The 23,253-nt window shown below is 35.8% G+C and overlaps 1 protein-coding gene across 1 annotated transcript in view; it reads left to right on the forward strand.

Annotated features, from left to right (window-relative positions):
* slc24a3 (solute carrier family 24 member 3) overlaps positions 1-23,253 on the forward strand; it is a 94,576-nt gene that overhangs the window by 21,575 nt on the left and 49,748 nt on the right. The window contains exon 2 of the mRNA XM_067386309.1: positions 6,986-7,126. Within this exon, the coding sequence (XP_067242410.1) occupies positions 6,986-7,126 (141 nt within the window). The remainder of the gene's footprint in view (positions 1-6,985; positions 7,127-23,253) is intronic.

A 23,253-nucleotide genomic window follows, 5' to 3' on the forward strand; every position in this document is an offset into this window, starting at 1 on the left:
AAAAGAGTAAAGTTGCATAATCTGTCTTAGTCATGTTTGCTCTCTGTGAAATTACTTGAACATCAGGGCGAGCACCTACTGCTCTTTCTTTGTAGAGGAAGGCCCTTTGCCTTAATGCGTCCTTGTCTTTCAGCTGCATTTTTATGCTATTTTATCATAAAACACTGAGTATTTAGGGCATGTTTATCTCTAGGGTCTAAGTATTTAACATCACACTAGAGGTTTTTTGCTTTGTGACATGCACCATGTTGTCTTTGTACATATGACAAAAGGGGGATGAAGAACCCTGCATGTAATAGGTTTTATATGTAGTATGTAGTTTTATGTGTGGAAATGGTCATTGGTTTTTGGTTGTACATTTTCTACTAACGGTGATGGAGCTGACATGCTCTGGGGTCTCTGGTGCAGTTGCGCAGAGAAACCTTTTTATTCATCAGAAGCTGCCTTTTTCTATGTATGCTTGGTTAAATATATAGAGATTGTAGCTAAAAAATTCTAGTCATATATATTATCTCTTATGATCACCAAGGCATTTATTTAAACAAAATACAGTGGAACAGTAATATTGTGAAATATTCTTATTTCACAATATTACTAACTGTTTTGTATTTTAGCATATTTCAGGAAAAATGTTATTTATTCCTGTGATGGTAAAGCAAAATTTTCAGCAGCCATTACTCCAGTCTTCAGTGTCACATGATCCTTCAGAAATCATTCTGATATGCTGATTTTAAGCAACATTTCTCATTATTATCAATGTTTAAAACATTAGTGCTGTCGTACAGTTGAAATAGCCTTTATTTAAAATATAATTATGATCATCTCAAATGAGTTGTGGAGGTGCATTGGTCAAAAGGTGTGTGAAGTTGTGAACCTTACATAATAGGGGTGGGCGATATGACCACATTCTTCAATATGAGAAATTTTATTTTACGATAAAGATCACAATATAGTTATTTTTGTTATTTTATCTAATTTCTGTTGTTAAAAATAAGAAAACAAAAGCCAATTACAAACAATAGGACAAATCCAATATAATAATAAAAATATTAATTAAACAAATTAAGTTTTTCAGGTGAAGCGGCACTCTAAATTTATTTAACATGTGGTTAGAATTAGTATAGAAATTTAATAATCAAATGTAAAAAAAAAAAAATGCATTATCTTCACTGTATGAATTAAATATAAATGTATTCTTATTAAAGCTAAAAAAAAATATTCAATCAAGAGCAGGAAGTTATTTTCTCTTTTGTTTGATTTACATTAATGGCACAGCAGGTGTATAAGAGCAGCAGGTGGATATATTAGGCTCCTGTCACTTTAAGTCCAAATGCACGGATCCTCTGGCCCTCTTCGTTTAGGTGTCACACTTACCTTCTTTACGGTCAAAAGTGACCGAAGCCTTGGAAAGTAACTTTTTTGTTCCTCAGGAAAACCAATGTAATATATTCTTGTTCTATAATATTTTTTGATTATTATATAAAATTTTGAGGGTATTTTATGATACTATGCAATATTTATACAATTTTTATTAACTATTTTTCCCCATTGAAAATAATAGAATTTTTTTTTTTTACATATTTTTAAATTATTTTTCAATTAAAGCAGTATTCCATGTTAAAATAGAGACAAGGCATTTAAAATAATTTTTTTTGAAGGTAGATTAGTGCCATTTGGTGAGAGTAAAAAAAGAAAAACTTATGCAATGCCATGTCGTAACCACTGGATTCCCATAGAGCTCTATATAAAATTCTCTAGTGGTTTTTGGACACAAACACTTATTTTTATTAAGTTTTGGATATGGATTTAAACTTAGACATTCTCAAAGACTACTTTTTGTCATGGTTTAGATTTTTTTTTTTTTTTAATGTTGATTTGAAGCATCGGTTTTTGCATTAATTTTACTAGTCAAACCTGAACATACAGGGCGCCATTTTGTTACACGTAACATCAAAATTCAATAAAAAATAACAAAAATGAACAGGTGTGTTTTATAACAGCTTAAAAAAATCTGTGTTTGATCTGATTTCATCCTCTTATTTGAGTTTTGGCTCAATTTTACCATACTATTACAGCCACACTGGTTCATTTGTATGTGTATAATGGTGTGTTGTGTGTGTGTTTGTCTGTGAATGTGTGTAAGTGAGTGGGTGTTTCTATTTTGTACTCTTGGTGTTTTAGAGTGTAACCCCTTTCTTGCAGTTCATTTTTTACTGCTTTGTGGCTGAATTTTTGCTTTTATTTCACACATTTGCATAAACTTGCTCTGTCTTATAGTCGTGCTGGTTCATATATATGTGTGTGGGGGGAGGGGGGTGGGGGGGTGTTTGTGTCTATTTTGCACTCTTGGCATTTCAGAGTGTCCCCCCTTCAGTGCTGCACACTTTGTTTCTGCACAGTGTCTGATTTGTAGTTTGTACCAACAAAAGATTCTCTGAGTTGTTGTATTTTTTCGTATTTCCCATTCATTTCCTATGTCGGTCATTTTTGACCGAAAAGAAGGTAAGTGTGACTATTTTTTTTACGATGCCTTAACATGTCCGAATCATGTCCTTGATTTTTTTGTGTGTTCATATTGGTAATGCTACAAAAGTCACCAAGTGTCATCTCATTCCGACAAAGATACGATTTTTAACAATTCAAAATATAAAATCTTTCGGTCAGAAATGACCGAAGAAGGCCAGAGGGTTAAACTGATATACATTCAGTTTACACCCAACTGTTTACTTTGACTTGAGACATTTCTGGCTGTGTTAACATGAATATTCCACACAATGAGCATTTTGACAAAATTGCATGTGTATTCGACCATTCAAACGCAATAAGACATGAAAGAACTGAATTTGCGTTCGCATGCTAAGAAACACGGCTTTCTGTGTGTGCACTTTGGCGGTGTGCCAGTCAGCACGAGCACCGCATCGAGTTCCTTTTCAGGATGGATTGCGCTTAATAAATTTTTTTAACATCAAAAACATCCTGCTCTTTATATTCTTATTCATGCATTTCATCACTCCGAAGTGTCAATAATGCTATATATTTACATACCGTGATATACACAATATAGAAATAACTCCAACGATAGACATTTTATACCGCGGTTACAATATATGTCATCATTCCATATATATCATCTAATTACATAATATGTATTTTTATATCACTAGGACATGATAATCCTACAAGTCACTGCGTGTGCATTTTCAATCTCAGTGAGGGACTGTCTCTTTAATGGGGTGTCTCGTAGAGGTGCCTTGGGCTCTCTAGTGCAGCTGCATGCTGAGACTTTTACATTCATTACTAAGAAATACTTAAAATACTTCTGCAGAGTATCTCAGACACTCTTGTATAAAAATAAATGTTTAATTAGAGTAACTCACATCCAGTTACACTAAAAATTATGCCTAAATTCAATCTCTTAATGCAACAAAGCAATTTTCTCTTTTTTGTGGTATTAAGATATTGGGTTTGTGCCTTTATCTGTAGTATATTCTTTATCTCATGCATCAATTTGCTTGATTCTCCGCACGTGTACTGATGTGCACCCTTGTGTTTTCTGTGTGCGATTAGCCATGTTCATCTGAGCATGATGTCGTCACTGTTCTCCTCTGTTCTCTACGGTTACGTCACATCTCCATAGTAACTTCCTGCCTCCCCCCGCATGTGTGTGTGTGCAGTGTGCATTCTGGCTCGCTGCACAGGTAATGCCATTTCTGTGCAGCGTGTCAGAGAGAAACACAATATTTCCAATGAAGCTTGCACAATGAGCCAGAGCTTTGCTCACTCTAATGGAGCTGCTACTTTCCTCTCTAACGTGTGTTTGAGGATAGAATCTGCATGGTTAATTACTTAGCCACTTTGTTGTGTTTTAGCCCAGGAGAATGAGATAAAGACTGTGGGGCAAATTCACTAACCAGTTCAACCTTCATCTTTCTTTTCTGCACTTTATTCACAAAACTCAATGCTGTTTGCTTTCTGAAATTAACATTGCTATTACCCATGGAAAGTAGGCAGTAAACTGAATTTTATTTAAAAGAGATAAACATTTGATCATCATACAGTATATTAATAAAATTATGTTCAAATGGTGGAGAAGAGTGTTTTTACAGATGTACACAGATAAATGAGCTATAATTCAGCTTTATAAGATAAATGTATTATTTTATACATTTTTATTGCTGATTTGAAATGTTATTGAAACATAATCTGTTTTTGCGATTTCAGTCTTTCTCCATTCAGTTCAGTGGCCACCGGGTACTCTTAGATGTCAGTACACATCATTTTTCAAGTTCAAGTCCACCAACGTTAATCTACTAACTGCCCTGACTACTTTGTCGGACAAAATGCCGGATTCTGCGTTATGACTGGTTAGATCGCCTGTCAATCAAACTCCCAGAGAAGGGTGAATTGGTAAAGTCAGTGCATCACTGCAGCTGCTGTTAGAAGCTCCAGTTCCCATAGAAACAATCTGCGCATGCACATGCGCTTTGGCTGGACCAACCTGAAATTTATGCTTTCAAATGCTATTTGAGCCCAAGAAATAAAATTTATTGGGCAGTTCATGTCAGATTTTGTAGCTGATTTGAAACGTTATTTAAATGTGAGTTTGATACAGTTTTTGAGATTTCGGTATTTCCCCATTCAAGTAGATGGCAGTTGGTCTTACATGCTCAAAATAGCTGTCTGGAGGCATTGCGAATATGGCCGAGTGAAATGACGTTCCTTGAAAGGGACTTTACCCCTAGTCTGCTACATCCTCTGTAACCTAACACTCAGAACTAGCCTGCAAAATCAGGAATTGCAGTGTGAAAATTGCATTCAGTATAGGTTTTCTGAGCACATTTGTGCCACTACCTAATTTACATAATTCCTTTAGTGAATCCTGTTCTAAAACAACACAAATATTGTGCTCAATAAGCAACACAATTCATTCTTAGTGAATTTCCGATAGAAAAATGGAGGTATCATATAACGATGAATAGTCTGTGTGGCTCAGTTTTGTATTTAGCTTGCTTGTCTCTCATGTACCAGATAGATCGCTGCTGTCTCTTTACTGTGAGGTAGACACTAAGGTGTCACATTTTCCAAAAGTGTCACAACCGTCTTCACTTCACTACATGATTCTTTTGACATCTCAGGGGGTGATGAATTATTAAACAGTTTTTACTAGGAATGTCAGTGCCTGGATCAGGTTTTTTTTTTTTTGTTGATGATGAAGACAAACTCAAGTTTCCAATCAGTACCGAAAAAGAAGAACAGGATGTTCTGACACTCTCCTTACAACCAGATCCCAGTTCTGCATCACTGTTCGCGTCACATCCCAATGTCAAAATGCGTCACGTCACAATGCACAACGCAGCCCTGAAGCCCTATCGTGAGTGCTGTTTTTTTGATAAATATAGAGGTTTTATTTATAGTGACTGGAGCGGTAAGTGGGGGCCAGTGCTCTGAAAAGAGTCGCTCAGGAAGACGGTTAAGCGGAGTGGAGTAAGGGCAGAGGCGCTTGAGGACAGAGCGACCCAGATGACAGTGCTGCCAGAATAATCACCCCCTCCCAGACAAGCCCGGACCGAGGCGCTGCTGCAGGAGCGTTCGCCGCGTGATGTCATTTATATTACGCCTCGGCCTCACTCCGCACCACAGACGGCCCTCATGAATATTCTCCAACTGACTTTCGGGGTTCTGTTGCTCACAGTAACACAAATGAGAAGTGGAGCCTGTGAGATTTTAACAGTATGTATCACATTCTGGCTCACTGTGTCCCTGTGAATGCAGTGTGAATAGGAGATATCACACAGTAATACTGGGCTGGACTGGTCAAACCTGCCCAAAACAACACTGCGAGAGCCCAACTTAGATCCGTGACTCTGAGACTCAGCTGCGTTATGGATTTTAGTTTGTATTATAAGTCTGGCTAATAATAGATGGGAGCAATTCTATCAATTTGATAAATTCTCACTTTGACATTCAAAGCCAATGCATTTCCAATGGGCATCAGTAATTCGTGGATGTCTAGAAAGGCAGATGTTTCATTAGCCATCTCGACTCGACGTTTTGGTTGGGAGTATCACATCTACCAACTGTTTTTGCTGATATCTTGCTCTTCTGTTGGAGGTGTGTGGATAAAAGCATCTAGTGAATGAATAAATGTAAATTACTGTCACGCTCACAGATTAAGAATGGAAGAGGGCTGATTGACTAAAATACTGTCTCTGACTTTTCCATGTGAATGTATTGTGTGTTTGTGCTGTCAAAATTACATTCAGTACACACATTTATCTGCCTTCTCTTTTTATTGATTATGTTTAGATCAGACTTTATCAAGACAATATTCTTCACTACTTCTGCAATACTTTTATTCAGCAAGGACACGTTAAATTGATGAAAAGTGACAGTAAAAATTGCTACAAAAACTCATATTTTTTCATTTCTATTTTTTCTATTCAATACTGATAAAAAATTCACAGTTTCAACACAAGTATTAAGCAGTACAACTGTTTTCAACATTGATAATAGTGAGAAATGTTTCTTGAGCACAAATCAGGAATATTCAGCTTTGCCATTACAGGAATAAATTATATTTTGAAATATATTAAAACAGAAAACAGTTATTTAAAATTGTAATGATATTTCACAACAGTTTGTTTTTACTGTTCTTGATCAAATAAATGCAGCCTTGGTGAGCATAAAAGACTTCTTTCAAAAACATTTTAAAAAGTCATACCGACCCTGAACTGTAGCTTAAATTGTATGGCAAAAACATGCCCGTTTAATAGAAAGTAAATGTTTTTTAGATAATACTTTACAAATATTTATCATATGTTTGTGTCATTTATTTGTTAATTTACTATGGGGTACCTTGCAAGAGGACTGTTGGAGGGTTTGTGTCAAATGTGACAATTTTTTTCATATCTTTTACAACCCAAATAAGTCTGCTGTAGGTGTGTAGTCATGGTTAATAACAATGCTTTTCCTGTGTGTTTTGCAGGTTATGGCCTGTCCAGTCTCTCAGCTGAAGACAGTGAGAAGTGGGAGAGTCGCAGGCTGCTGCAGGACTTTGACATTGACAGCAACTACACAGATGGGGTGCAGGTTGGGCCCAATGCTGAAAAGAACTGCACACCGCCTGGTAAGAGGTTTAGCACCACACACACATAAAACCTCACACAATCTACCTGCTCTTTTAGTTCAACGGCACAGATGAAACAGGCAGATGAGTGTTTTTTTGTAAGGAATTTGACATGTAAGGACAGCATGACAGATGACTAAATGTCACGGTTAACTGAAAACAACATCACAATGTGATTAAGCAAGAAGTCGTGCGAAGTTTCACTTCTGAATTTTTTTTTTTGATGGTAGCATTTCCACATTGGGTTGTGTATCAGTCTTTTATATACCTCAAAATCAAGTGATGAAATATTCTCATGTCTCTTATTTGTTCTCCACTGATTTGTGAGTTCGAAGAGGTGTTAGTCCTATATCAGGACTCTGTCATCAGTAACTCAGACACTAACCCTTTTGTTGTGTTCTGAGTGAGTAATCTTGCTGACACAGACTTTGCTATTGTTTCTTTTGGGGCTCACTGCAGGCTAGGAAACATAATGTGTATTTCAAACTATAGAGACCTGTGAGCCGTGGCCAGGTCAAAGGTTACCAATGGATTCCTGGTCAAGTTGAAGACCGAAAGTGTCACCTAATTAAGACAATAATATCTACAAATGAGGTCTATGAAAGTAAAACTGCACTAAGAAAAGTCGTAGTCCAAATTGAACAGAGCTCGATCAGCAGCTTTGGATGAGTTTGATTCGCAATTTGGCTAATGCCTGTATGGGATCTCACGGTAAACACATTCACACCCACTTTTAATTTCGGACAGAATTAGTATAAACAATTTGACGTTTCCAATCTGTTCCTCATTATTTTTCCTCATTGTTATTCATTGTTTATTTGCACAGTTGGTGTAGATCTGCTATGTAATTTGATTCACTATGCTACATTGTACTCCACTCTCTTGGACAATGTGAAGAGGCCAATTAGAACAGGTCTGAGGGAAAGGCAAGGCTGAACAAAGGGGTCATCGATACTCTGTGGGTCTATTGATTGACCGTCTCTCTCTTCTTTCAAAGCTTTCCTCTTTCCCCCCTGCAATGCGTTTACCATAGACCGGGATTTACTACAGCACACTGTTAGTATTTGATTCCACTTCAGTACTCCGTTAGTTTTGTTGCTCTTTATACATATTCATATAGTCCGCCTTTTGTATTTTATGCATGTTTTATGTAGTGGCCCCAAAAAGCATTTGGATAGCAGCCAGACTTAAAAATGTATGAATGTCTATGTATTATATAACTAAATATCAAACCCACAGGCATTTATTTTTAAACAAATATTGCATAAACCATAAACAGCAAAAAATAATAGCAAAAAACTAGATACAAGTTTGATTTTGAATTTGGGGTCGGTACAATTATTTTACTCCATTTAAAAGTTTCTAATGCTCACCAAGGCTGCATTTATTTAATCAATAATACAGTAAAAACTATTGTCAAATAGTTTTCTATTTGAATATATCCAATTAAATCTGGTATGGCAAAGCTGAACTTTCGGCATCATTACTACTGTCTTCAGTGTTACATGATGCTTATGAAATCATTGTAATATGCTGATTTGAAAACATTTTTATTATATTAATGTTGTAAAGTTGTGCAGCTTAATATTTTTTGTGGAATCTGATACTTTTTTTTTCAGGATTTTTTGATGAATAGAAAGTTCAATAGAGCAAAACTTATTTGAAATAGGCAACTTTTGACACTTTTGATCAATTTAGTAGTGTATATTGTTAAAAATAGTTAAAATTAACTGCACAAATGGCTCCAAAGTTGATTATGGGAATTATTTGAGTGTTATTTGTTGCCGATGCCACTTAGTTTAATATTTAGTTTCTAATGCAGTGAAACTACAGGTATGCATATATTGTTAAATGTGTGTGTACTTTGGGGCCACTGTATGTCATAAATACTGTTATTTTATATGTGTTGGCATGACTTTTATATTTTAAATGTGGTTAAAGTAGAAAAAGCGAGTGTTGTAGGCTTGAGGGAAACACTTAATCTGCAGTGAACGCAGAAGAATGTCAAGTCTTATGGATAGTGATATACAGCAAAACTTTTGATTTGACATCTGTCCAGAAATAAAACAGAGGAGGTCATTTTCCAAGGGGAGCCATTGTATTTACAGTGAGCTCAGTGTGCTACGGCCCGGCTCTGCTGTTATGAGGTGTAAAGGGAGCAGTTTTGCGTCTGTAACACAGCATGGCCTGCCTGCTTTTGTTTGTGTTTTTTCTGTGGGTGGATTTGGGTGAATGTTTCCAAGTGGGGTCCTGGTGTTTTAGGAGGCTGTGTTCCTTGCCAAGCATCTCCTTGATCTTGCCGTTAAAGAGTGAGCTGTGCTCTTAAGCTCTCGCTCGTGTCCAGATGCCCGCTCCTCCACCCGTCTCCAACACCAGCCTGGCGCCTTGGCACAAGGCTGAGGGTTTCCTTTCTCTGCTTTTTAAAACTATTCTTCCTTTAATACAGCTGTGGAAGTCTACAGATTACACTGGAGAATAAGTCTTGCTCATATCTTGATATTCAAACCTGTTTTTTGCTACACATACACAAGTGTTGGAATTGGGAATAACAACAGCATTTAAATGCATGAGTGAATGCTCTATATATGTTATCATTACAAACTACAGAAGTCACTCCTGCAACTTGTGATGCCACGTTTTGGTCTCATGGCTGCAAACAAGATATTTGGACATCAAAATTATAGGCTATTTTTGACATGATTTCATGATTTTCACAAAACTATTAAGCAGGACAACTGTTTTCAACATTGATAGTAATGAGAAAAGTGTCTTGAGCACCAATTCAGCTCATTAGAATGATTTTTGAAGAATCATGTGACTTTTAAGACTGGAGCTGAAAATTCAGCTTTGCCATCACAGCAATATATATAAAATTAAATGTATTTGATCATTAATACAGTAAAAATATTAAATGACAATTTAAAATAACTGCTTTCTTTATATATTTAATTATAATAATTATAACATTACTGTTGCTTTAATGTACAACTGTTTCTGACAGTGTATTATCTCTCTTTCTCTACCTTTATTTCGCTTTGAAGGCAGAATCTCCCTCTCTCAGCATTCTTTCATCCTTAGTGTATTCGTAGTCATTTAATTTTTCATGCGTTCTCCCGTGAATCTTTAGGAGATCTGCCTGTGCACTGATCCTCCTCGGCACTTCCTGAATATTCACAAATGCATCATAACAATCAGACAACCCGTCATTAGCTTGATTACTGAAGCTAATTAGCTGTTAATTATCTCTTCATCCATCAACTCCCATTGTCTGTCACACAGCATTTAATGTTGCTCAAGCAAAAACAGTGACTAACTGAAAGCAATGCTGATGGATTATGACCTTTGAACCAGACAGAATTTCATAATTATTATTATTATTATTATTATTATTTTCATTAAAGAGAAACATTTTACCACTGGAATTGATTTTCAGGGGACATTTTTACCCTTTTGTGGGCTTTTTTTTTTTTTTTGACAATTTTATCCATTAATGTTAAATACTTCAGTATAGTGATTTAAATTCAATTAAAATTTCCTGATAGTTTACTGACCCCCATGTGTTACATGTATGCTCTGTCCTATGTTTCTTAGGCCCTGTGCACACGGAGACGCGTATAGGTGTAGACGTATCGGATAGGCGTTTCATCCAGACGAATCCGCCATTTTCAGAAGGTGAATCCGATATTTTTGGAAACCGGGTCCCAGAGTGGATAAATTGAAAACGACTCCCTTGCGTTTTCTTGTATACAGCCTATCCATATATTTTGTGAAACGATGATGTCATCACCCCACGTGTTGACCCTAGTCAGACGCCGCTAACAGCACAAAACAGCAACAACAACAACAATAGCAGACTCTAGATGCTTGTGTTTGTGCTGCAGAAGCTACTGAGCCAAAATAAAGCGTTATTTCTAAGCTTTACAAAAATTTGTATACAGCGCGCAAGGTTTATGCGCATGCTCCAGGTCTTATTCTCTGTTTTAAGTATATCTCTGTGGCAGAATTACAGCGCCACATACTGGTCTGGCATGTAAACTGCATCATTTTCAGCCAGTTTCAGCGGTTTCGTGTATATCCTCCTGGGACCCAGGAATAGACTTTTGTCCTCTGTAGTGGACATTATATTTTAGTGATTTTCTCTGAAATCATACATGTCACAGTTTTAAGTCTGGATGTCCTGTAAAGAGCACATTCAGGGCTTTGCAGAGATACCAGATTTTAGAGGTTTCGCCATTACAACAACAACTTCTTGGTCTTTAATTATGACTGAAAATGAAAATAAGAGTGCTAATGGAAATATGATAATATTTTGAGATTAAATTTAAAATGTATTTAAATTGGATTAATTTTCAAATTGTTTATTATAAATCAACATCTCAGGAAATTGTTATGGGGTTTCAAATCAAAATATGACTTTCTGTTATGAAACAGAACATTGATTTCATACATGTCCACTGTAGAGGACACCAGGACTTAAATCATGTTTATCAGGCATTTTAGGAGACACAACAAGTGAATAGGGAAAGAAATTATATGTCAATATTCCTATTAATTATTAGATATTATTATGAAAATGTTGCCAATTATTGCTCCCATTATTACACTTCTTTTTTCATTGCATGTTGCTCCAAGAACAGATTAATATGCAAATTAGATACAGTGTATATATACATTGTATTGAATGGGAAAACCGATGTATTGCCATTTTACCCTCATATTGCATAAAGTAAAATGGTATATCAATTAATTCCATTATATGTTTCATAACATAGTTGAGAATCATCTTTATACATAGTTTGGTTAAAAACAATATTGAAGCCTAAAAATTGATTGGTGATTAAAAAAAAAATCCCATTGTTTTTGCCTATAAATGTCATTTCATGTCATTTTATTTTTTAAACAACTTAGTCCTGGTGTCCACTACAGAGGACATATCATAACATATGAATAAAATATAATTTTTAAAAAATGTTAATTTTTCATTTGTTTCTTATGCTCTAAACAATATAATGATGTGAAAAAAATGCTAAATTAAAAAAAAAAAAAATGTTGGGTCTCAGGAGGCTATGCAGATATTTCTTGAAACGATCTGTAATTTTCTAAAAAAAAACTGCACTGCTCTGTGATGCGCCACGCATTACGTAATCACGGTGGAAAAGTCAAACTTGATGTAGTCGGAAGTACTGCGGTAAGATGAAAAACTCCATCTCATTTTCTCCTCCGAATTCAAAATCATCTGACATCGTTGCTTTACGTTGTAAAGGGCATCTGACTTAGTTTTTGCTCATGCACTTTGTAGATACTGGATCTGTATTTTCGCTTACGTTCCAACGTGAGCTGTGCAAGATGGGTATTTGTGGTTACATTTTTTTTTTTTTTTCGTTTCGCTAGACAAGATCCTCATTCCTAGGCTGGGATTGTGTAGAGCCACGTGAAGCTGCAATGAAACTACAATTTGGACCTTCAACCCATTGTACCCCAAAGAAGTCCTATATATGGAGAAAAATCCTGGATTTTTTTCCTCAAAAACCTTAATTTCTTTTCGACTGAAGAAAGAAATACATAAACATCTTGGATAACATGGGTGTGAGTAAATTATCAGGAAATTTTAATTCTGAAGTGAGCTAATCCTTTAATATAAATAAATTATTGATCTGAACAATTACGGCTAACCTATAAAAACAAATCACAGTGCATTTCAACTCGACATTTACTCAGAAGCACAGAGAATTCTCCCTTCAGTGTTTTCAGACCAGATTTGATCTTGCTCATTTATTCATTTGTTTTTTAACATATTGGCATTTGCATTTGCCATGTCCTACTGTGACAGAGCAGCTCTGCCATCATTTTCTTCCATCTTATTATATTGTGTTTATTTCCACTAGCTGAAGTGTGCTCCTGTTTTTGTGTTTCTATCTATGCAGTTGGACATTTGGCTAGCAGATGAGTCATGTGACCTGACCTTTGAGAGCTGTGCTGACATTAGGCTTACGGCAGAGAGAATAGGACTGTTGAAATGTGACTACACTTGGACGATCTGGCAGATAATGCCTGCTCTCACCTTTTTTACCCCTGTCTATTCTCTCATTGTTTCCTCTTTGAGGTTGCCATGCTGATGTCCTCTACAGGAAGACCACAATGTTATTTTTATCTTATTTTTATCACCTGAAGTATCTTCTTTCTACATTTCTGTCATTAAGTCACATGAAAATGATGTGGAGTTTAAAATATTAGTGCTATTAAAGGCAACGTTCACCCCAGGGTTATTAACTAAAACTAAAACCATAAAAAACACTATATAGTCATATTTTTTCAAAAGTATAAAATTGACAAAAAAAAAAAAAATAAAAAAAAAAAAAATATATATATATATATATATATATATATATATATATATATATATATATATATATATATATATATATATATATATATATATATATATATATATATATTAGCATATAAGTGATATTAAAATAACACTGGTTTACCCCAAAATTAAAATTCTGTCATTGACTGACCCTCATGTCATTCCAAACCTGTATGACATTCTTTTTTCTTCAAAACACAAATGATACATTTTTTCAAGAATGTTTTGACTGTTTTTTTTAAAGTATGTTCCACAGAAGATGCACTATGGGTCTGATTATAAATATACCAGTGTCCCATTACGCAAGTCTAAAAGTGGCAGAAAGGGGAATAAAATGACAACTGCAAAGAGTGCAGTCACACAAAAGCCACGAGACAGAGAAGGGACAGAGGGAATGAATAGAGATGGCCAGAAAGGCCAAGAAACGGCGATTAATCAGTGGGATGCCCATGTTGCAGTGCTGCGTGGGTAGTTAGCCAGGCGGCTGCCCTGTACACACATTCACAAAACACACACACACAGTTTAGGAAACAAACATGGCACATAATGAAATATGAACATTCAGAATGCGGCACACAGCTTGGTCATTTAACCAATTTCTACCACTTTAACTTTCTACAGCTGTTCATGGAAAGCTGCAAAGTGAACTAACTTGGCATTTTTAGCTCTGCACTAATAATAAAAGCTTTTGTCCTCCTCGAAAGTGAACATTTTGTGGTAGGAGAGAGATTTTTTTTCCTCTTGTGTCAGTCATATTTAAGTTCCTCTAATGAAGCAGAACTGCTTACATGTAAGACCTCTTCTGTATCTACAGTGTCCACTGAAGACAAATGGAAGCAGTCAATGTTCTCATCGGAACTCCCGATTTGGATTGTGCCTTCTGAACGGCGAGTTGTGTGCTCTCAAATGGCCTTTGTTTACAGTTTACACCTCCCTCGCCTCAAAGGCTCAGTTTCAGATCTCCTTTCTCTAGCTATTTGAGCTGCATTTGCACAATCAGTGTAGAGAAAGGACTGAAAATGTGCTTACTGTGCGCTTTACCGAAACGCCAATATTGCAGTTATAAACACAGTTTGTCTCTCTTTTGCATTGTCACTCACTCTTTCTCTCTTTGTTTCTGCATTTTTAGGGCCTGAGCAATGATGGTGTGAGGACTCTGTTGTAATTGCTCAGTCAATTATTCTTCTTCTCCGAAATGAATCGCATTTTTGAGGGCCTAAACCTGCTCGAAAACTCATGAAACTTTGCACATGCGTCAGAAGTGGTGAAAATGTATGGCAGATATGGGTTTCTGAATTAGCGCTACCTACAAAATTTCAATTAAGTGGCCTTCACGCTACGTTTCACATACAACTATGAAATTCGGTAGACAGATGTAACAGCCCAATACCTATAAAAAAGTCTGTGGGCGCAAAATCTGAATACCCAACAGGAAGTGAGATATTTTGTGTTTTCTCTGCAAATTTTTGCAATTTTTGCCATTTCCAGACATTGTACTTTAACAAACTCCTCCTAGAGCTTTAATCAGATCAACATCATATTTGGTCAGTCTATCTGAGATCTTGAGTTTTCGCTGAAGGGCGTGTCCGTGGCGGCCTGACAAAATTTGATGTTTTGCCATGAAACAGGAAGTTGTTGTAACTCGGACATACAAACTTCACATGTGTGATAAGAGTCCTGGTCCGAAGACATCTATATGCCAATATTCAGTTAGTCATAGCGCCCCCTGCTGACAACAGGACATGGCATGCTTTAAATTGTAATTAAAGCAGAACTAAGTAACTTTTTTTTACTTTCATAAATAGTTTTCTAAGTCCTTACGATGGTTAATTGATTTGTAGTGGTGTGTTTGAGGCGAGCACTAACCCCCTCTGGGACGTCTACGCCAGAAAACAGCACTTGCAAGTTGAGCTGCACCGACCCGAAACAATCTCGCCTCATGTTCACGTTCACGTGAAAGTGACAAAATGCTTTACGGTAATTCAAAAACAATGTATATATTATGACTTTATAAGACGATTTCAAAAATTACCCTGGTCCATCAAGATTTCTTGTACTGTATTTGCAAAACTACTGCGCTGGCGAGTGTTGTAGTCGTTGTAGTGCAGAGCTGCGCTTGGAGTATTTATGACAGTGTCATTCACTGAAGGAACCTGTAGGGGGAGCTTCGCAAATCTTACTGAGTTCCGCTTCAGAAACACATTTAAATATGCCACAAAGTACCAAACATGCTAGAAATGCATTAAATCATGCAACACTTGGCTAAGTGCTAAAGTATGCAATTAACACCACAAAACAGGAAGTTATTGTAACTCAGGCATACAATGTCTGATCTGCTCCAAACTTCACATGTTTGATAATAGTCCTGGCCTGAACACATCTACATGTCAATATTCAGTTGCGGTCAAAGCACCACCTGTTGGCAGCAGAAAGTGTGGCACTTTGAAATAATTCTCCTGTATTTACTCGATTACATGCAGTTCACCCACTTTATACTGCTTTCCTAAGGCCAATGGGTGGCGGTGACCCCGGGTGCGAGGGCCCTTTCATCGCTGCTTGCAGTTTTAATTGTTTTTGTCCTTTCTCCTACAAACATGCACACCAAAAATATCATATAGCATATTGGTTAATGACCATTATTAGATTTTTTTTTTCTTTACACTACCATTTCTGGTATATTGGTAAGATATTTAAAATGTTTTTGAAAGAAGTCTCTTATGCTCACCAAGGCTGCATTTATTTGATCAAAGATACAAAAATACAGTAATATTGTGAAATATTATCCCAAACTAGTGTATCTGTATCAGTCAATATTGGATATTTATTTGTGGATATTATTTATTTCACTTCTATTTTTACTTTTAACATATGTATTTTAACACTTAAAGTTAGTCTGTAAAAACACTAATAATTTATTAACACTGTTAAATGTAATCTTAAGTGAATCTCAAAATGTATTTTTCATAATGTACATTATAATATTGTAATGCATAAATTCTTTTGTAGCATTTCAAATTATTGATTTTAGTTAGCATTGCGCTTTATTTGTAATTTATTTAGACAAACTAGTACATACAGTATAGTAAACATTTTAATATCAGCTATTTGTAAGTTATTGGCCATAACAAAATAATTATTGGTCTGCAAGATGGGAAATTGCAGCCTGCTCAGATTTTGAAATAAACAATGCCATTAGTAGGTGCCGTTCATTCTTAGTAAATTTCCATTTGAGTTTTTTTTTATGCTGGGTAGAACATGAGAACATCTCTGAGGAGACCCACAGATCTTCTTCTACTCTGCTTCAAAGCCATATGCTTCGGACAAGCCTCTCTCCTGCCACAAGTACAGAACAGAAAAAAAGAGAACCCTTAAGATGTTTTTGTTTCCAAGTTTTACTTTACCTATGCACTTTCTTGCTGACTCTGAGCTACCATCAGACAAGCAACTAACTCAAAGTAAAAGCGCATCACTCAAAATAAACAGAGGCTTTCTCAGGAGACATTCCCTGGTGGTTCAACCTGGATATTTTAGACAGGCTCAAACAGATATTTGTTGTCCTCTTCACTGTGACTAACCAGGTTTTTCCTGTGACTCCTTTCCCTTTGAGGAGAGATTTCTGGGAAATGCTGAGGCAGAGGATTTAAAGAGAGAGAGACAGAGAAATGCATCATGCAAGCATGAATCGTAGAAGGGATGTTGATTCTTTAAGTCCAGGCAGGCTTTAGCTGGTTAAAGGTGTGGAAACTCTGGGTGAGGATTCATAATCATCATCCTCATCATCATCATCATCCTCTTCCTCATCGCTACAAACTCTTGAACATTGTGCAGGTTAAACTGAGTTTAACTAGGTTGTTAAGATGTTAAGGCGCTATAGGTGTTGTGAGTTGTTGATAGTTGCTGTTTGGTTGCTGTTAAGGTGTTCTTTGTTGTTGTTAGCATGTTTCTATGCTGCAGCTTGCTGGTTTCAAGAGTGTTCTGAGTAGCTTTAAGTTGGTAAGTCAAATTAGTCCATCACCAAGTATATATGATATTCTCATCCCTACATTTTTTGCTTTTCAGTGTAAATTTATGGATATTTTGCCACCTTTTTTCCATCTACCAGGCAAAAATCATAAGTTGGACCACTTAGCATATCTCACCTCACATATGGGACAAGTTTATAACTTAAGATACTTATACATATTTATGATTTAAAAAATATTATTTGGCGTTGGATTTAAAAAATAAAATAAATTAAAAGAATTATCTTATGCTCAGCAAGGCTGTATTTACTTGTTCCAAAATACAGTAAAAAGTAATATTGTGAAATATCATTACGATTTAAAATTGCTGTCTATTTTTAATATACAACTAATTCCTGTTACGGCAAAGCTGAATTTTCAGCAGTCATTTCTCCAATCATGATCCTTCATATTTTTGTGGAAACTGTGATACTTTTTTTCAGGATTCTTCGATGAACAGAAAGTTTGAAATAACAGCATTTATTTGAAATACAAATGTTTTGTAACGTTATAAATGTCTATATAGTAAGTTGTGATCAATTCAATGCATCCTTGCTGAACAAAAGTATTTAAAAAATCTTACTGATCGCAAACATTTGAATGGTAGTATATGTGCTTTTATACTTGCATGTGGTATTATTCCATGGGAATAGCCCTGTCACTCCATTACAACGGTCTACATCACATTACCAGCGTGTGTTTGGAGTTAAATAAAGCATGCATGTTAAGTGTGTACTTTAGTGTGTGTTTTATTGTGGAGTTGTGATGTAACTCTAAATAAAGATTGGCCTGCGGACAGTATGACAGGCTGAGGACAGTGGTAATGTGGATTCAGGAGGATGCTCTGGCCTGAGGAGCTCTGTCACATGTAGAAGAGAAGGTCAGAATGTGCAAGACTGTGTGTGTATGCACACATAAGGGGAGTTATGCACATTATATTACATTTAATGCATATTTTTATACATATATTCGTATGGTAAGGATGTCACGGTTCAGTGCAGTCAGACGGTGAATACAGTCTGTCTCAGGCAATCCACAATACAATCCAAAAGGGTGCGGGCAGAAAGTTCTCAGATTTCATCAACAATATCTTCCGAAGATGAATGAAAGTCTTATAGGTTTGGAACGACATGAGGGGGAGTAATTAATGACAGAATTTTCATTTTTGGGTGAACTAACACTTTAATCAAACAACAAAAGACAAAGAGAGAATCACTCACTGCTCTTAACAAAATAACTTCTGTATCGTGCATATTTACTTAATTCACTAACACTGTAAAGTACTGTTTATTTCATTTGTATCTTTGTTCTTCTGTGCTATTGTTTGTAAATCATTTATTTGTTATTATTTTGTTGTTGTCTTTAATGTTTGAATATTAGTTAGGCTATTATTAGTTTTTGCTGTGATCTGAAACGGCTAGAGTCCTTATTTGTGTTTTTTTTTTTTTTTTTAGCTAATTAACAGTTGTTAGTTGTTAGTTATAATGATATGATGACAATTTTCTGTCATACAGTAGCCTAAACATATACCGATTTGTACTGTACTGCAGAAAGACTGGTATCATTATATAATTTATAATGTTTTTGTATTTTGTACTTTCGACTTACTATATAGAAATAAAGTGGTGCTAATTTACATAGAGGCACCACTTATGCCATGGTCTCTTGCTACACATTCTCACTGAAGGCTAAGATCCTAGATTCCTAGAATCGCCACATAGCATTGGTTAGTTAGAGTAACAAATCAGCAGTTCCTTAATTTTTATTATAAGCAACTAGGTCTTTTATCAGCCCTACAAAAAATAGGACCTATGCAAGAGTGAATTCAGTTTACTGCTTAGTGCTTAATACACTAAAAGAGGCTGTACTTTACCAACTAGGGGACTAAATGCTGCTAGGTGGAACAAACTATAGTTTGCACTACTGTTTGTTCATAATAAATGAAAAGAAACCTAGCATTAGGTTTTTTGTCTTTTTCTGTTGTACCAAACTCATATCGAACCGGAACCCTAAAACCGAGGTATGTACCGAACTGTGACATCTGCATACCATTACACCCCTCATATATATATATATATATATATATATATATATATATATATATATATATATATATATATATATATATATATATATATATATATATATATATATATAATACTAAAATATGTTTTTAGAAACAAAAAAAACAAAAATATATTTAGGCTTTACAAATAAAAAATGATTTTATTCAGGTTATTAGGCTATAGTGAATCAACAAAAATGGATGTTAGATATTTACATTTATTCACTTGAGATCAAAGTGACTTACAAATGTTATGCCTTTTTTTCTAGCAGTGTGAGGTATTGGGCTCAATTGAGTGACCTGTTTAACCAGGAACTGGCTGATATATTTTGGCAAATTGTGTTATTTCCCACTATCCAAGCACTTTGATGTCTGAATGCACTGGTTCATCACTGAACATGGCAGGATGACTAAATACACACATATAAATAATATAAATAATAATAATATTGTTCACACATGAATTAGCTCCAAATAATGCAGATGAATTCTCTTAGTTGGATGTACACAACCTAACAAGACTTCACATATCGGTAAGACTGCAAAAAGAAAGTTGACAGCAAGAAAAAGATATTTTGAGTCCAAAAATGTTCATCCCTTTATTAGAACATCTTTTATACCTTTAATGACTCGTTGTCAAATTACATATTAAATTACACATTGTCAGTGTGTTAAAGCTGGAGGTATGATCTTTCCACTATGAAGGATGGGGATGGGAGTGGGAGGCATGAGGAGTGGGGGGCTAAATGTCAAATTACTCAGCGCAATGACGACAAAGACTGCTACACGCAATGTGTCGCTGCGAATCAGCATCTATTGCTCCTTCTCTAAGGGTGTATCTGTTTTTGTGTATGTGGGTTTGTATACACATTTAAGCTTTACTATAAATGGACATTGAGATGATGTTGCACAGTGTTGCAAATTCCACCAGTTCCTGGAATAGTTTGAGAACGCCACATCAAAACATGGCAAACCTTGTAATCACTCATGCAAACTCAGAGTCATAATCTAGAGACACAGCGAGAAAAGGGTCTGATAATGCATCTATGTTATTGTGCATATGAGAAGCAATATTACTCTTTGCCCTCTGGGCGTTTAGATGACATCCACACCTGCATGAAATCAGGGTTTGCATCATCTTTGATGATGAAATGTTAGGTCAGGCTTAGACTTGATTTACTGTAGCTGTAATCTCATCTCTCAAATATTTACTTCTAGCTATCAGAACCATTCCCCAAAGCAAGTCAGTTTCTAAGGAAATGCAAGGCGTGTATAGGAAAAATCTACATTGTATAAAAGCAATTGAGCTTTTTGAATCAAGTCCTATTAGATCACAAATTTGAACCTCTTAGTTTCTTTATTGGTCTGATGTGTTTAGTATTAGTTGTACAGTAAGTCAAGGTAAAAGGTCATTGAGGTCAGATAAAATGGGATGATGTGTTTACTGTAAAGTAGTATTGAGAGCATAAAGAGTATTTTTTTCCCATTGAGATTTTTTTTTAAAAAGTCTTTGATAAGTTATAAGATCTATGAACCAAACCAACCAGCTACGAGGTAAATCACAACAAATTTTGAAGTATTTGAAAATCAGATTAAAAGATAAAGCTACAAGACTGTATTTGACAGCTTTAATGAAGGAAATAACTTAAATCACATAAAGCATTGTAAATTACATAAGTGAATTAAAAAGTATAATGAGAAATATAAAACTATAGACCATTTGGGTGTTTGCAAACAGCAATGACTTTTTTGAGGGCGAAGCCTACCTAGTGGCAGAAAATGACAGTTCCGCAGAGGCAGTCTGTGAAAGCCATGGAATAAAAGAACAAAAAAATCTAATTTTGTGTTTATATCTCACAATTCTGACTCCTTTCCTTAGAATTGCGAGTTTATATCCTGTAATTCTGACTTTTTTCCCCTCAGAATTGTGATCATCAGTCCGAACTGGGAGATAAACATGCAAATGCAAGAAAAAACGTAAATATTGTTTCATGCTGTAACTGCATGGCTATGTATGTACATCCCCTATGAACTGCATATGTGAATATTATGTAGACTTACTGTTTACATCAAATATATGCTTTAATAGTAGACTAATCATTGCATGTTTCATTAGTCCAGTCTGTGACTAGCAGCATCTGCGTTTAGCTTCAAAGGGTGTTTTCAATGACGGTATTGTATAATTTGTATTTTTTTGCATTATTTGCTAGTCGCGATTCTCTGATTAATGGAGATTTCTTTATAGAATCATGGGTGATGAAGAACCTGGAATTCCACTGTTAAACACAATCAAGTTTCAAATAAGCTGTTTATAAGTTATCATTAAAAATCTAATCTCCTATGGAGAAAATGAAAGTTATTTTTACTTACGCTACCCAAGTGTTGCTCTCTATAAAGTTTAAGGTGTCGGCTATAGCATTTTTTTATAGCAGTTTTTAGGGTGTAGCACATAGTTTTAGAGTTAGAGTGTAGAATGTGGTGTATAGTTTGTAAGATGTAACATCGTGTAGCATGTAAGGTACTGTACAGTGTGTCGCATGTAGTCTTTCAAGTGTAGAATATAGTGGATGTAGCGTAGAGCTCGTAGGTTGAACCTGCTCTATAGGGTATAGCGAATAGTGTTTAGGGTGTAGTGTACAGTCTGCATGATAGATTTACAGAGTATTATATTGTATATTATATTAAATGTGCATGGTGTAGCATGGAGTGTGTAGGGTCACTAAGGTGTAGCATGTTACAGCATAGTGAAAGCATCTGCATTTAATGTTCAGATCTGTCAGTTAATACTGACAAGAGACCAGAAAAAAAGCATAGCATGCATACTCACACAAACATCAACGACACGTACCTCTGCTGTAAGCATACACATGTGAACACGCACACATCCACGCACACACCCACACTCCCGCAGATGTTGTGTGGCAGTGGTGTGAGGTTTTCTTGTCCTTGCGTGGGTCTGTGTTCTGACTCATGGAGTATACAGGTACCTGCAAGCTGAACCCAGCTCGTTCACAAACCACAGTAATGAAGCATAGCAGCATAGCAACCTAGGGCACGTCACTTTTTCAGTATTTCCATGTACAGTAATGACGTGATTAGACATTCTCATAAAACATTGCTGTAATCATTATACACATTAACACATAACAGTGTTTTGTGATTAAGTGTGTACAGATTTTTGCAGGAAACAGTGAGAATTCATTCTTTTCTCTCTGAATGCTGTGTGATCTCAGGGTCTCCAGTAAGCGGGATCACAGGAACCACCACGTTTGTTGAACCTTGTGACACCTACGGGGACGTTCTCATCAGTTGCTTGAGCATCTAATTGGTATTTCTCGGCATGATTTGCTGTGTAACCCGAGCAATGAATCAAAGTTAACACAGACATTTTAGCACACCATTAATCTCATTAATGCAGTTTTTCCTTAATAATGAAAATCAATTTTAACTGACTCTAGACATATTTGAGCTGCCTCTCCCAGGGAGGATAAAATGGATAGCCAAGGATAGTACCTCAAGGGAAACATGTATTTTGATAAATTGAATTCACCTCAAGGTCACTGAGAAACGTCTTGAGACACTAAACCCACTGAACGTCCTGAACTATCAAACTCCTCTTGTTTTGTACTGGAAATACTTAGAAAGTGTTTCCAGCACTCCTGTTTTAAAACAAAAGTTGCGATAGTCTTTT

This window comes from Chanodichthys erythropterus, chromosome 5, assembly GCF_024489055.1.
Source record: "Chanodichthys erythropterus isolate Z2021 chromosome 5, ASM2448905v1, whole genome shotgun sequence".
Lineage (NCBI taxonomy): Eukaryota > Metazoa > Chordata > Actinopteri > Cypriniformes > Xenocyprididae > Chanodichthys > Chanodichthys erythropterus.